The 16,517-nt window shown below is 34.2% G+C and overlaps 1 protein-coding gene across 1 annotated transcript in view; it reads right to left on the bottom strand.

The window, feature by feature from the left end:
* Positions 1 to 16,517, bottom strand: part of LOC133178064 (CSC1-like protein 2) — a 54,956-nt gene that overhangs the window by 37,616 nt on the left and 823 nt on the right. The window contains exons 2-14 of the mRNA XM_061312831.1: positions 15,889 to 16,022; positions 14,705 to 14,766; positions 13,075 to 13,151; positions 12,662 to 12,789; positions 9,822 to 10,008; positions 8,940 to 9,015; positions 6,265 to 6,309; positions 5,140 to 5,264; positions 4,771 to 4,911; positions 2,377 to 2,437; positions 454 to 507; positions 278 to 346; positions 47 to 151 (exon numbers count right to left, since the gene is read on the bottom strand). Coding sequence (XP_061168815.1) covers positions 47 to 151; positions 278 to 346; positions 454 to 507; positions 2,377 to 2,437; positions 4,771 to 4,911; positions 5,140 to 5,264; positions 6,265 to 6,309; positions 8,940 to 9,015; positions 9,822 to 10,008; positions 12,662 to 12,789; positions 13,075 to 13,151; positions 14,705 to 14,766; positions 15,889 to 16,021 — 1,263 coding nt within the window. The 5' untranslated portion in view covers position 16,022. The remainder of the gene's footprint in view (positions 1 to 46; positions 152 to 277; positions 347 to 453; positions 508 to 2,376; positions 2,438 to 4,770; positions 4,912 to 5,139; positions 5,265 to 6,264; positions 6,310 to 8,939; positions 9,016 to 9,821; positions 10,009 to 12,661; positions 12,790 to 13,074; positions 13,152 to 14,704; positions 14,767 to 15,888; positions 16,023 to 16,517) is intronic.

Genomic DNA, 16,517 nt, shown 5'->3' with positions numbered 1-16,517 from the left:
ATTACTTAAATACATTTTGCTTCTTGGCACTAAGTTGTAAGTGTACCTGTAAATGTCTCCCTCCCCCATTCAAGGTAAATGCATTTCTTCCATGAAGAACTCTTCTGTTATTAAAGGAGAGCAAATCACCAGGAACCATTTTGAACTCTAGCTGTAATGTAAGAAAACTGTACACTGAGATAGTGTGGGGACTGAGTTTCAGAACTGAACAATAAGTTTTGAAGATAATTTTCAGAGTTTATAAAAATTAGTTACATACATGTAAATGCTTATATACCTTTGCAGATGAATTTTTAATTGCTTCTGCAAATTTATGATAGGCTCTGTAATATGGTTCAACATCCCCCTAAAAAGAAGATTAAATATGAATGAGATGTTAAATTAATTTAATGTTAATTAATAGTGGTAATTAGAAGAAATGCAAATTTAATGATACACTAGAATGAGACTTACTGGTCTTACAGACAGGGGACCTTCAAATGCAGGTGCCCAGCTAATACTGGTAATCTACAATTAATTACATAAAATAAATTTCAATATAAATGACCAACTTTACCTCACCCTGGGGCCTGATCCCTGGACCTGGGGAACATGAATGTTATCACAATTTTTGTAGGTGCACTATACATGTATAATCATGCAAACAACTTATTCTCCGATTTTTCAAAGGTATACAATATTTTCAATTTACAAGCAACTTCGACCATAATCATGGAAACAACAAGAAGTCTGTGAGCCAATGCTCACTAGTAATACCCCGCTCTGATGTGAATTTACGCTCTCATGTGAATGTACATAAGTTCAGTTAAAGTGGAAATTTGGTACAGACAGGTGCACATATAAATAGGAAGTTGACATTGAATTCATGTAAAAATAAATTCCAAAATATGGCATGCCTGAACAAAGAGTGTGCTAAAATTTCAAGCATCTGCAAAGAGTAGTTGCTGAGGAAACTGTGATGAAAATTTGGTAATGACAGATACAGGGATAAACAGAAAGTTGATATGGGATTTGTACAAATATGAATCCCACAATATGGCATGCCAAAACAAAGAGTATCCTAAAATTTCAAGCAGCTGCAAAGAGTAGTTGCTGAGAAAACTGTGATGGATATTTGGTAAGGACAGATGCACAGATAAACAGGAAGTTGACATCTGATTCAAACAAAAATAAAACCCACCAAATGGCATGCCTAAACAAAGAGTGTGCTAAAATTTCAAGCATCTGCGATGAGTAGTTGCTGAGAAAACTGTGATGGATATTTGGTAAGGACAGATGCACAGATAAACAGGAAGTTGACATCTGATTTGAACAAAAATAAAACCCACCAAATGGCATGCCTAAACAAAGAGTGTGCTAAAATTTCAAGCATCTGTGATGAGCAGTTGCTGAGAAAACTGTGACGGATACTTGGTAAGGACAGACACACAGATAAACAGGAAGTTGACATCTGATTCAAACAAAAATAAAACCCAACAAATGGCAAGCCTAAACAAAGAGTGTGCTAAAATTTCAAGCATCTGCGATGAGTAGTTGCTGAGAAAACTGTGACAGAAATTTGGTAAGGACAGATGCACAGATCATCTGATTTGTGCAAAATGAATCCCACCATGTGGTATGCATAAATAAAGAGTGTGCTAAAATTTCAAGCATCTGTCAAGAGTAGTTGCTGAGAAAACTGTGACAAAAATTTGTTATGGACATACAGACACACACATAGACATACAAGGGTAAAACAGCATACCCCCTTCTCCTTTGGAGAGGGGCTATAATTAGTCTGCTAATTGTCTCTGAGTAGAGAATATTTTCCAAGATGTAATGTATTTCAATATATGACCAACTAAGACCCATCTTGGATCCAAAGATCATGGAGGCACGAATTTCACAAATTGTTCCCCCTTTACCCATTAGATGCTATGTACCAAAATTCACTGAAATTGATTTAGACATTCCAGCTAAGAAGCTTAAAATTTTCAAAAGTTACCTCAAAGTACCATGATATATGAAAAACATGTGGCCTAAAGAAATTGAATCTGTTTTTCACTGGATAATTGAACAGGCTTTTACATAAGTTTAGTGTTTCTGATTCAGTGTTGTAGAAAAGAGATTTTTGATTCACAAAAAAAAAACTTCCCTTTATAACAACAAAATTAAATCCTCATTTAAGGTAAATGCATTGCTGGAGAGGAAGATGAAAATTGAAAAAATATACAGGAGACTTGTGACAAACTACTGTCAAGTGGTCAGGAAGAATTTACACAGTCAAAATGATTGTAAATTTTTGGTTTTTGTTGTATACTAGTAGGCTATTTCTGTACAAGCAACCTGACCCCCCATCTTTTATCAGCACATTATTCATCACACGGGATTCCCTACCTCTTCCCTGTGGTTGAGTGATATAATAGGTTTCTGATACACCATATGAACTGGATTGTCCCTGCAAAAAATAGACATAACTAAAACAGAGAAATGGAATATTCTACATCCATTAGATTTTTATACATGATACTAGTATTAACTGTATGGTCACTTATTTTAGTGATAGCAGGTCAACCACGATAATATTTATATAATGGGCTGCAAGGAGCATGAAGTCATATTATATGAAAATTACTCTGCAGAGCTTTATTGGTTTACAGAAGACCCTGAACTGTGAAATTTTTGATACTTTTTGTCTAACATGAACAAGAGGCCCATAGTCAACAATGCTCACCAGAGTAACCAAAGTCGAAACTGCGAAAAGTTTTACCGACATACAAATGGACAGACAACTACATGGATAGAGGACAAAGGGCAATTGGAAAAGCTTACTTAAGCTCACAGGTACCCAATTAAAAGTGCATTAATCATCTAAAAATTACCTTATAATCTAAACACCTTTGTTGGCACAATGATTTTATAAGATTAAAGGTAGAATGGTTTCTGGAATGTTATCAAACTCAGTGTGACAATTTCACACGTTTACAATTTTCATATTTTCCCTCCAAATTATGACAAAGATATCAAGATGGTTTTCTTCCTACCTTTGAATGCTCTCAGACACTGGGATTTGGAGCCCTATATAGCTTGCATTAATATTTCTGATATATATTTTTACAGGATCATATTCAGTAGGGTTCATGAATTAGCATGCTCATGACTGCCCCAAAGGTGCCTCAGTTTAATAAAAAAACAAGAGGCCCATGGGCCACATTGCTCACCTGAGTAACTTTGGCCATGCTGTTCATTACCAGACTTCCCCCTTGTAATACCTATTGTGGCCCCGCCCTACCCCCGGGGTCATGATTTGAACAATTTAGAATCTACACTACCCCAGGATGCTTCCACATAAGTTTCAGTTTTTCTGGTCCAGTGGTTCTTGAGAAGATTTTTAAGATTTTTCCTATATATTTCAATGTTTCCCTATTGTGGCCCCGCCCTACCCCCGGGGTCATGATTTGAACAATTTAGAATCTACACTATCCCAGGATGCTTCCACATAAGATTCAGCTTTTCTGGCTCAGTGGTTCTTGAGAAGAAGATTTTTAAAGATTTTTCCTATATATTTCAATGTAAAACTTGGATTCCCTATTGTGGCCCCCGCCCCATCCCCGGGGGTCATGATTTTAACAATTTAGAATCTACACTACCCAAGGATGATTCCACATAAGTTTCAGCTTTTCTGGCTCAGTGGTTCTTGAGAAGAAGATTTTTAAAGATTTTTCCTATATATTTCAATGCAAAACTTGGATTCCCTATTGTGGCCCCGCCCTACCCCCGGGGTCATGATTTGAAAAATTTAGAATCTACATTACCCCCAGGATGATTCCACATAATTTTCAGCTTTTCTGGCCAAGTGGTTCTTGAGAAGAAGAATTTTATTTTTAAAAGATTTTTCTTATTAATTTCAATGTACAACTTGGACTCCCTCTTGTGGCCCCGCCCTACCCCCGGGGGTCATGATTTGAACAATTTAAAATCTACACTACCCCAGGATGCTTCCACATAAGTTTCAGCTTTTCTGGCCAAGTGGTTCTTGAGAAGAAGATTTTTAAAGATTTTTCCTATATATTTCTATGTAAAACATTGATTCCACATTGTGGCCCCGCCCTACCCCCGGGGGTCATGATTTGAACAATTTAGAATCTACACTACCCCAGGATGCTTCCACATAAGTTTCAGCTTTACTGGCCCTATTTTTGTCTTCTCTTAATTATCTCCCCTTGTGAGGGGACTTGGCCCTTCATTTTAACAATTTAAATTCCCCTTCACCCAAGGATGCTTTGTACCAAGTTTGGTCAAAATTGGCCCAGTGGTTCTTGAGAAGAAGTCAAAAATGTGAAAAGTTTACAGACGGACGGACAGACAGACAGACAGACGGACAGACAGACGGACAGATGGACGGACGGACGACGGACAAAATGTGATCAGAAAAGCTCACTTGAGCCTTCGGCTCAGGTGAGCTAATAAGTGAGTGAAAAGAAAAATTTAATTCATGTCCAATGCAAAATGTGTCAATGTGTCAGGCCTTTAAAAGAGAGATGAATTTCATATTTTTTGTGGAATCATTTTTTTTCTCAGAAGTTCAAATGTTGATTTAATGAGTACCTCTTGTTCATGAGTGTACAGCCTCAAGGAAAATTGAAATTTAAAATACTCCCTAACAAAGTCTCTTCAAAAGTTGAATCCTTGAAAACATTTACCAGAATATATACATGTATAGAGGGACAAGAATATTCCTCCACCTCCACCCACCACCACTACATTAAAATAAATCATGTTCATTCTAACCTCTGATAGTGAATTTTTTGAAATGTAGTTGGTATTCGTGTCAGGGTTTGGAATTCATCAGGGTTTGATTTTCTGAAAACTTCAGCAACATAAAAGAGATCTAGAAGAATACTCTGCCCTCCTTCAACACATTCGTCAAACCTGAAACATTATATAATAATAAATTACCAGAAATCACCACTACTGACATACTCAATAATCAATTATACTAAAAAATTCCATGTTTTATTTAATAAAATACATTTATATCGCAAGTGTTAGGAACTTTAAAATTTCACATACTGCAGATTAATTTCAGATTTACAAACTGATTAGTGGTATTTCAAAAGTTACTTGCAGTGAGCTATTTTATTATAACACTTTAATTACTTCATGCAGTGTAGAAGCTGTAAGCCTGGGGCCGACTCGTAGTAGATGAGATCCATGTGGAAGTCGAGGCCCACTGAGGAGTATGCTACATTGATAGGACTGGGCTTACTCACCACGTCAAACTGCTACAAATCAAACGCAGAACAAAAGTGCATTATCTCCCTTGACACAACACTAATCTTTCTAAGAAAATCAGCATTCAGAATATTTGCAAATACCATTTTAATTACATGAATATTTTCATACATTAAAAGCAAAATAAAAGAAACACAGTGACTGTAAAAACATTAATTTTCTTGTGGAGGTCTAATTTTCCCCATTTTTATGGTATCAAGAGACCATTGAATTCATGCCTACCACAAAACGCAAAATTTCAAATCCAAAACAACACCACTCCTTCAATCACAAAATTTAATCTCCATACACAAAGTCTTTTCCTCAAATCACAAAACTTTAACCCCACATCAGTAATTTTTTGGCAATAAAGTAAACAGTTGCAAATCAATAACATCCAAACTTTAATTATATGTACTTAGTCATTCAAAATATATACAGTGTTTCTAGCTTAAGTACCCTCCTATATACATGTACTATTGAAAAATGCTTTTTGGACATTGAGAAAGTTATACATATTATGAAGATTTTAATATTAAATGAGGAAAATAACATGCAAATAAAGTGTTCAATAATTTATCTTGGCCAAATGAAATGCTAAGAATGGTTTGATTGATTATAAATCAAGTAATACTACGTAGATTTCAATTTATTTTAGACTTAACTGACTGCATAAAAATACACATACCCTTTAGAGTGCAGTGTATAGAGGGACCTTAATGTAAGAGTTTTGAAAGTGTGAAAGATATAACCCAGAGGTAATAGTTACATTCAAATGTCAAAAAATGCCTCAATAAATATAGTTTATGCTATACGGCTTGCATTCATGATATGATATGACTGACACCTTTCTTCTAAAAGTTATTACATCTTGCCATGAATACTTTAAATCCAACGTTTCTATTTAAAAATTTGCCATTTTTAATGTTCAATATTTATTTCATCTTAGATTTACATAAAGAAGTGTAAATTAGAATGAAATGATGCTAAGTACAAAAGAAAAGTACTTACAATTCCATAGATTGTTTGTTGCACTGGTGCAATTAATTCTGCTACCTGTAAACAATAATGTTTCCCCCTGAGATCTTAAAGATACACATATGTAATATATAAAATGTACAGATGAAAAATAAATAAAACAAGAAGTCTGTGAGCCAATGCTCACTAATAATACCCCCGCTCTGATGTAAATACACAAGTTCATTTATGGACAGACACAGGGATAAACAGGAAGTTGATATCAGATTCGTACAAAAATAAATTCTGCCAAACGACATGCCTAAACAAAGAGTGTGCTAAACTCTCAAGCATCTGCGATAAGTAGTTGCTAAGAAAACTGCGACCAAAATTTGTGATGTATGGTACGGACAGATGCACGGATAAACATGAAGTTGACATCAGATCTGTACAAAAATGAATCCCACCATATGGCACGCCTAAACAAAGAGTGTGCTAAAATTTCAAGCATCTGCGATGAATAGTTGCTGAAAACTGCAACCAAAATTTGCTATGTAGGCCTATGGTACAGACAGATGCACTGATAAACTGGAAGTTGACATCGTATTCTCACAAAAATGTATCCCACCATATGACATGCCTAAACAAAGAATGTGCTAAACTTTCAAGCATCTGCGATAAGTAATTCCTGGGAAAACTGCGACCAAAATTTGTTATGTATGATAGGGAGAGACACGGATTAACAGGAAGTTGACATCAGATTCGCACAAAAATGAATTCCACCATATGGCATGCCTAAACAAAGAGTGTGCTAAAATTTCATGCATCTGCAATGAGTATTTGCTGAGGAAACTGTGACCAAAATTTGTTATGTATGGTACGGACAGATGCACAGATAAACAGAAAGTTGACATTGGATTCACACAAAAATGAATTCCACCATATGGCATGCCTAAACAAAGAGTGTGCTAAAATTTCAATCATCTGTGATGAGTAGTTGCTGAGAAAACTGCAACGAAAATTTGTTATGGACAGACAGACAGACACACACACAGGGGTGAAACAATAAACCCCCCTCTCCTCCGGAGCATTGGTATAATTATTCAAGCCCCAACTAGGTTGGTGGTGAGCATCCTAATATGGTGAATCCATAAGTTTGTACCCATAGTTCAAAATGAGAGGCTCATAGACCACAACGCTCACCTGAGTCACTCTGGCCCAACTGTTCTTCTTCTGACAGCAGATTTTTAAAACATTTCTTGCTCTCTTTCTTACCATGAAAAATGCTGACCCCTTTTTGTGGCCCCTACCTTGCCTCAAGGGGTATTGGTTTAATTGAACTTGAATCCACACTCAATACGGATGCTATAAATATGACTAACATGACCTTGCTGGAGAAGAATTTTTTACAATTTTTTTTTTGTGTACACATGCTATGAGTAAAATTTGCCTACCCTTACCCTAGAGTCTTTTAGTTTAAAAAAAATGAATCCACACAACTTCAGATTTTAAATTTAGTGTGGCCTTGCTACTCTGTGAAAACATTTGATTCTATAAATTCCATTGAAAAACTCTGATCCCTTACTGTAATCCAACCCTACACCTAAGGGAAATGATTTAAACAAACTTGAATCTACACTATCTGGGGACACCTGCATGTTAAAATACAGTAAAACTCAGTTACATGTATAAGGAAGTCACTAGGACCTTGAATTTTGCTTTATTATAACAGAAATTCTTTATATCTGTATAAGGAATATCATGGTGAAAAATATTCTGAGGGATTCATAAAAAATTCAATTTTACAGAGATTTCCTTATAAGCAAGTTCGTCAAAATCTAGTTTTACTGTAATCATGGCTTTGGTGTTCTTCAGAAGAATTTTTTTTTTACAGATTTGTTCCCATATAATGCACATATAATATGTAAAACTTTGATCCTGTGACCCCACCCTGCCCTCAGGTGGGGTGGGGGGGGGGGGGGGCAGATTTGATCAAACTTACATCTACACTACCTGACAATGTTTGCACAATAATATCACTAATCATGGACTTGGGGAAATGATTTTAAAAGATTTTTCTTAATATACATTCACATGTAAATGTTTGATCTTCTATTGTAGCCTGACTCAATCCAAGTGGGGGTGGGTGGAGGGGCATGATTTGAAGCTACACTATCTGAGGATGTTTCCATATCAATAAGATTAATCACATCCCTGCTGTTCTTCATCAGAAGATTTTTAAATCAAAATTTTTTTTCCAGTTCATATTCCACTGTAAAACTTTGATTCCATATTCTGACCCCACCCTAACAATGTTAGCCATAATATGAACAAAATTCAAATCTATACTACCGCATGTCAGGAAGCCTTCATGTAATTTTAATCTTTTCTGGACCTGTAGTTTTTGAGAAGATTTTTTTTTAGATAATCCAACTCTATTTTTGCGTTTTCTTTGATTATTTCCCCCTTGGACAAGGGCATGGCTCTTAATTAATTTGAATACTTGAATCCTTCACCCAAAGATACTCTGGGCCAAGTTTAGTTGAAATTAACCAAATGATTCTTGAGAAGAACATGATATCATGAAAAGTTTATGAACTAGGTCAATAACGACAGATAACGGACAAATTTCAATCAGAAAACTCACTTAAGCCTTTGGCTCAGGTGAGCCAAAACATCTTCAATTTCATGAGATTAAGCAACAATTTGAAAAATTCAAATCACTTTACCTTGCAAACCATTCCCTCTTCTAATGGTACGTTCTTCAATAAACAGACACCATATTCATTAAGATCTCTCAACCACCTGTAATTAAAAGTAAGCAATTATGTTTTTAATGCATGTACAGTTGAACTTCAAAATGGGACTTTTCAGCTTTGGTATGTTGGCAATTTAATATCATTATGATAGTTCTGTCTTGATTTTTCCAATCTATATTATAAGGGAAATATTATTCAATCTCTTTCAAAGAAATTATTTTAGTAAGGGAGATATCATGCACTTTGTTTGATACCTTAATGTATCTACAATACTCAATGACTGACACTACAACCATGATATTTTGATAGACAATCCAACCATGGATGTACATGGTTTTGACCAGAGACACTTGTGCTTAACCATGTACAATAAGTTTTGGACTGAATGGATATGTGAAAAATAAAGGAGTGGTATTGACTGTACTGTATAACAGTACGTAAATCATTGACAAACAGTCAACACAGAGTCTTTGATCTGCTTACATTTGAAAGAGCATTTATAGTTGAATATGTGTGCTTATTACAATTCAGAATTTAGAGCCATATATTGAAGTTTTCACAGACAGACAGATAGAAGGACAGCAAAAACATTATGCTCCGGACTTAAATCTTTGGGGGCATAAAAAGTGTGTATATAAATACTTCTTCTAAATTTTCTAAGTTAATTTTTTTGATTTTCAAACCATCACAAAGTCTGTGTAGAAACAGCATACAGTAATATCCATCTTGCTCATTAACTTCAGTTTTATTTTCCTCTATTAGTGAACAGCATATAAATTTTAATTTGCAAAACTTTGACAGAAACAATCACAAAGTTTAAAATCAACATGAAGAACATTTAGAAATCCTTACTGAAGAACTCCTTGTTGCCCAGACACGACTTTAGAGAAGTCCAGTGTAGGGTATGATTTTGGCTTGCTAACCATGGAAGAAGGCCTAAAATCATTGGTCAAATCAGAGTAGCCATGCTCTATAAGAAAATCCAGAGGTACTTCTCCCCTGTGTTCATCTGACCACAGTATTCTGAGTTTATCATCACCTAAAAAAAAATGGAACAATGCCACATAAATAAGAATTTAAAATCCTGTAGAAAGATAGACCAATTATATCATAATAATAATAATCTTTGTAACTATAAAGAAGTTTGTTTCTCATGTTTTCAAATTTACCACACAACTTGTACTGTTGTAATTTGTTAAGTCACAACACATCTGCTAGTCAGAATTTGAATTCAATGTATTTGTTATATTATTTATGCAATTAAGCATATTGCAATGCCTTTTCTGGATAAAAGCATTAGAAATATTTTGTTTATCAAACAGTCAAAGTACAACATGCCCTTGGATTGTAGGACCACTTGATCTAAGGTCAAGAGCAGTCCAGATTGTTTAAATAATCAAAAAGTGGGACACTTAAGTGACTTCGTAAGGTTTATAAGTCTTAGATCTAAGAAAGCTGCAATGTATTCTTTCTCTAAATTATGGAATTTGGGATAGATATACAATATGTTTCATTCTGATTTAAGAAGTCAATAAAGATAATAAGAGACCCCTAGCCCACAACACTCACTGATTCACCTTGGCCCTGCTGTTCATCATCAGATAAAGAAAAACTAGAAATAAGTCCATAGGACAGGAATGCCCCGCTGAGGGTATATTAGTAATGCAACATGAAAATTTATATTAGTGTATGAAATTTGATGAGAATATCTTGAATAGTTTCTTTAAAATTGAAATTGAAATCTAAAAAGTTGGATATAGATGATAAATTTTCAAAGTGCATAAGCTTACATAAATATATCTTAAATGGTTTCTTTAAAATTAAGCAAAATGCAAATTTAAGTAAAATGAGGTCAAGGTCCCAGAAAAGTTTAAGGTCAAACGTTTTTGATGCAGTTGAATAGTTCTCAAAAATACGTATCAGCATATTAAGTTTGATAAAAATATTTTGAATGGTTTATTTAAAACTGAGCTAAACACTAATTTAAAATAAATGAAGTTAATGTCAAAGGAAAGGTCAAGGTCAAAAAATGTTGATGCAGTTGAAAAGGTTACATCAGTATGTATTAGCATATAAATTTGATAAAAATATTATGAATGGTTTCTTTAAAACTGAGTTAAACACAAACTGAGAAAAGTGAGGTCAAGGTTAAAGGAAAGGTCAAGGTGAAAAAAATATTAATGCAGTTGAATAGCTCTCATCAGTATGTATCAGCATATGAAGTTTGACACTAATTTAAGAAAAGTGAGGTCAAGGTCAAAGGAAAGGTCAAGGTTAAAATTTTTGATGCAGTTGAAAAGGTTACATCAGTATGTATTAGCATATGAAGTTTGAAAAAAATATTATGAATGGTTTCTTTAAAACTGAACAAAACACTAATTTAAGAAAAGTGAGGTCAAGCTCAAAGGAAAGGTCAAGGTAAAAAAAATATTGATGCAGTTGAATAGCTCTCATCAGTATGTATCAGCATATGAAGTTTGATTAGATTATCTTGAATGGTATCTTTAAAAGTGAGCTAAACACTAATTTAAGAAAAGTGAGGTCAAAGGAAAAGTCAAGGTCAAAAAATGTTGATGCAGTTGCATAGCTTTCATTAATATCTATCAGCATATGAAGTTTGATAAAAATATCTTGGATAGTTTCTTTGAAACTGAGCTTTGAACAGAGCTAAATGCAAAGTGTGACAGAAGGACGGAAGGACAGAAGACGGACAGGACAAACACTATATGCCCCGGCCATATTCATGGCGGGGCATAAAAATATTTTCCCACTTTATTCACATAAAAAAAATCATACCCTATGAATGCCAAATGTATTTAGTTTGGCCCTGCTACTTTTCAAAAGATTTTTTTAAAATCCTTATATATTTCCTTTTCATATATTGATCCCCTAGTGTGGCCCCTCCCTACTCAAAGGGGGCCATAATTTGAACAAATGCTTGCATAATCACGGCCCTTATATATTCCCTGTAAAACTTTGATCCCCTATTGTGGCTTAAATGTAAATTAATACTAGAGGGCTATTCAACTGTGTCACAATTTTCTGACTTTAACCTTCCTTGTGACCTTGACCTCATTATTCCCCATTTTCCATAATCTTAAACAAAGAAGCAAGGTACATTTCTTTACACGTTGCATTACAATGAACCCTGGGTGGGGCATTCATGTCCTATGGGCATGTTTCTAGTTTCCTATATACATGTATTCCAATGTAAAGTCTATTCTGGCCCAGTGGTTTTTGAGATAAATCTGTTTAAAAGATGCCACCAAAGTTAATTCTTAACTATCTCCCCTCGAAAGAGGATGTGGCCCTTCATGTGAACAAACTCGAATCCTCTTCATCCAAGAACGCTTTGTGGCAAGTTTGTCTAAAACTGTCCTGGTGGTTTCAGAGAAGTTGAAAATGTGAACAGTTTATAGACAACACATGACAGATGGACAGAAACCAGACACTAAGATCAGAAAAGCTCATTTGAACCATTTGCTCAGGTGAACTAAAAGATTAGCAATCTAGAATTAAATAAAGGATTATCCTCCATTTGTTTTAAAGAATGCAAACTCCATTTTGAGATTCAATGCAAAGATTGCCAAGTACATGTATTAAAATCAATATCAATCAATATTGATTACAACTGATCAAAACACACACTAAATATTGCAGAAATGCTAAGTGCTAAGTTCGCAGTTGATCACCTGAATCTGTGACTTTTTTGACCGTTGTGTCATATCTTATTTGACCTACGTCTATGAGCTTCTGGCCTGAGTGGTCCTGCTTACATTCCGAACAATGACAGTTGTTTCTCAACCAAATGCTATGGAACCTGAAATATTCACTCAAAAATTTGTATATAATAATTATTATACAATTAATCTATACAAGTATTACCCAAATGTAATTAAACTTTGAAATTTAATCTTGTGTATTGATGTGAATAAAATGAAAAAAAAAATCTTGGAAGTAAAAGTTTTTTTATTGTCCCAATTTCATTTTCATATGTATTTGAAACAAAGCATTTATCTTTCTTGCACAAACAAGAAAATCAAGGCAATTAAATCACAGTTTACTGGCTTTGTTATTGGGTAAATTGCTGTTACATTACACTTACATTGATTCTGTACCATTTTTCCATGTAATCTTCACCTTTTGACCTACTTCTTCAGCTAAAACTTTTATTTCTTTATTCTGGAAAAATGGTAACCATATGTATGTGTATTATAATCATGCAAACAGTTTGACTGCTATATGTCAAGGAGTAAAAACGATTTTTGTAAATTGCATTAATTTTGATGCTTTTGGCATCACCCTTAGGGCCCCAGGGATCAAGAGAGAGACCATGAAATTGATAGATTTTGCTCCCCTTCAACCAAAGATGATATAGGAATGAAGCTTTGTCGCCAGAGATCACTCTAAGTTAATAAAACTGAGATATGTTTCCTTTATAAAACTTTCATCTTCAATAATAATCTTTCTTCCTGCATGATATACCAATTTTCTCCTTGCATTGTATACTAAATTTCTCCCTGCATGGTACATGTACATGTATATACTAAATTTCTCCTTGCATTGTATACTAAATTTCTCCCTGCATGATATACTAAACTTCTCCCTGCATGGAATACTAAATTTCTCCTTGCATGGAATACTAAATTCCCCCCTTCATGGTACATGTATACTAAATTTCTCCTTGCATTGTATGCTTAATTTCTCCCTGCATGGTATACTAAATTTCTCCCTGCACGGTATACTACATTTCTCCCTGTATGGTATACTTATGGTAATTCTTCCCTGCATGGTATACTAAATTTCTCCTTGCATTGTATATTGAATTTCTCCCTGCATAGTATTAATACAACATTTCTCCCTGCATGGTGTACTTAATTTCCCCAAGCAGGGTATACTAAACTCCTCCCTTCATAGTTTACTAAAGAGGTATAGTGCACTTAGTATACCAAATGGCCTACAGTATAGCGAAATTGCAAACATCCAAAATATTTCAATATTTTATGATATTACATAAATCTAGCTATAAGCAAATACAAATTATACCAGTACTTGGCAAAAATACTCAAAATTATCAAAATTATCTCAGACAAGAGCAATGAAATTTACAGATTTTGCATGGGATATATGGAGAACTATTGAGTGAGCATTGAAAAAATACAGATTTGTGTATTTGAACCAACTTAAGCCATACAAATTTTGAATGGGTTACGTTCTTTTGATATCACAGTATACTGTTATATCAAAATCTTTTTGGTTTAACTTGGTCTTCATATCAAAAACTGTCTATATACTTCAGTTATCCTATTTTCCGAAAGACTCTTACACAGGGCTATATATATACACAAAAGACACAGAAGTTTTCAATAGCGTGCGTAGCCTAATGGTGTATGCTGAACTGTTTTCGTGCTTGAGGTCTCTGGTTCAAGCCTCCCAAGTTCCGGATTTTTTTTTTAAGTAATCATAGTATATGTTTAATCATTTTTTTTTTTACTTTAGCTAGTTAATTTTTAATTAAAGTCGTATCTTGCACATAATATACACATCAGTAATAAACATAGCATGTTTCTAAATTCCTCCCTTCATGGTATACTAAATTTCTCTTTTCATGTTATACATACTAAATTTGCATGAATAAGATTTTTATCTTCTTTTTCTCTCATAAAATCATCATGATACAACATACTGTCATTTTACCTTGAAATCTGTACAAATATCACAAAAGAAATCTTTACCTTTTCAGAGGAAACAGAGTTTGAACAATACACTCTGAAACAAACTGCTGGTAACATCTGTCCTAAGTCAAAATACAGAAGAATGATTCAAAAATACATATATGTATAGTACAAAATATTTGATTACTACTGCCTCCCCCCCCCCCCCTTTCAAAGAGAAAAGAGAGCAAACTACATTGACAAATAGACAGACAGACTGCTACACAGAAAGCCAGACAACTAGACAAGACAGCTACACAGACAAACAGCTATACAGACACACAGCTAGATAGGCAGACTGCTACACAGAAAGCCAGACAACTAGACAGACAGCTACATAGACAAATAGCTATACAGACACAAAGCTAGACAGACAGACAGCAACACAGAAAGGCAAACAGCTACATAGACAAATAGCTAGACACACAGAGAGCTTTACACACACAAAAAAAAAACAACATAAAACAGCTTATCAGACATTTAGTAAGGTAGATAAACTGAGAAACAGACAGACAGACAGACAGACAGCTAGACTGACAAACAGCTAGACAGAGAGAAAATACATGTAAATGACATCTTTATATTTCAAACTAACTGCTAAAAACACAAACTCAAATTTGGATATAATTTGGTATAAAAGTTTTAAATTTTTCTGTCTGCATATCAAATAAGTAAGAAAATGGTTGCATGTGAAACACTCTATACAGAAAGAAAAATAGCTATACTAAAAACACAGCTACATGTAATTAGACTCACAAATAGCTGGAAACACAAACTCAAATTTAAAGATAGATGATACAAATAAACTCAAATTTAAGGATAGATGATACAAATAAACTTTCTTCAAAAACCATGAAAAATAATAACTATAGTCATGTTTATATTTATTTAGTAAAATGGATGTTTAGCCAAACAGATTTTAATTTTTCATTCAAAGTTTAACAAGAATGTCTTATTAAGTGATACAAAGTTGTGTAAATTTATAAGGATTGTTGCAAAAGGTAGAATTTTGAACATCATAGATCCATTTTTTGTTTGTATCATCTGTCCTTAAGCTAGATGAATTAATTTGTAATTATACTTCAAACCAGTGCCTAATAACTACCCAATAAATACAAACTTCCATGCAGCCACGGAATTGTTTTAATAAATGGCCTGCCTTCTTATGATAGTGAAAAGTTGGTTCTTTGTTACTTTGTACTGACCATTGCTGAAATGTATTCCTGATTGCTGTGGGCCTGTACATGGTAGAGCTGGTCTCTGTAGATGTTGTCTAGTCAGAGTTATTGCCCCTCTACAGGACGGCCACAGCCTTATTAGACTATGTCTAACACTCATTCTGTTAATAGATGTCACCAGTAAAATTGGTCCATTCTTCTTTATACACTTATTGATAAATAAGCCTAAATAGTTACTGGAAAGAGTTCTTACTTTTATATAGCTGCACTAATGTAACTTTCCAAATTACACATCATTTCTTTTAAAAGAAATCAAAATGCTTTAGCCTTGACTAAAGGGATTGAACCCAAACAAAATGAGATCAAGGGCCACAACACTCACCTTTGTCACTTCAAAAGATTGTTTTGTTTCAAAAGGTTTTCCTATCAATATTCCCATGACCCCATCCTATAGCCCCACTCTAGTCCCAAAGGATCATAACTTAACCATTCTCAGGACTCTCATTCTCATCAATATAATTTACATGGCCTTGTTGTTGTGGTGAAGATTTTAAAGATTTTTCAGATTTTTCCTTTCTTACATACATAAAGAAAAACTTTGATCCCCTATTTTAACTCCACCCTAATGCCTTTTACAGCCTAACCCCCAATGTTCA

This window comes from Saccostrea echinata, unplaced genomic scaffold (assembly GCF_033153115.1).
Source record: "Saccostrea echinata isolate AGI-Se365-2 ecotype Australia unplaced genomic scaffold, CSIRO_AGI_Sech_v1 ptg000002l, whole genome shotgun sequence".
Taxonomy (NCBI): domain Eukaryota; kingdom Metazoa; phylum Mollusca; class Bivalvia; order Ostreida; family Ostreidae; genus Saccostrea; species Saccostrea echinata.
Note: the sequence above shows the minus strand (reverse complement) of the source record. Positions and strands in the feature narration are given on the sequence as shown.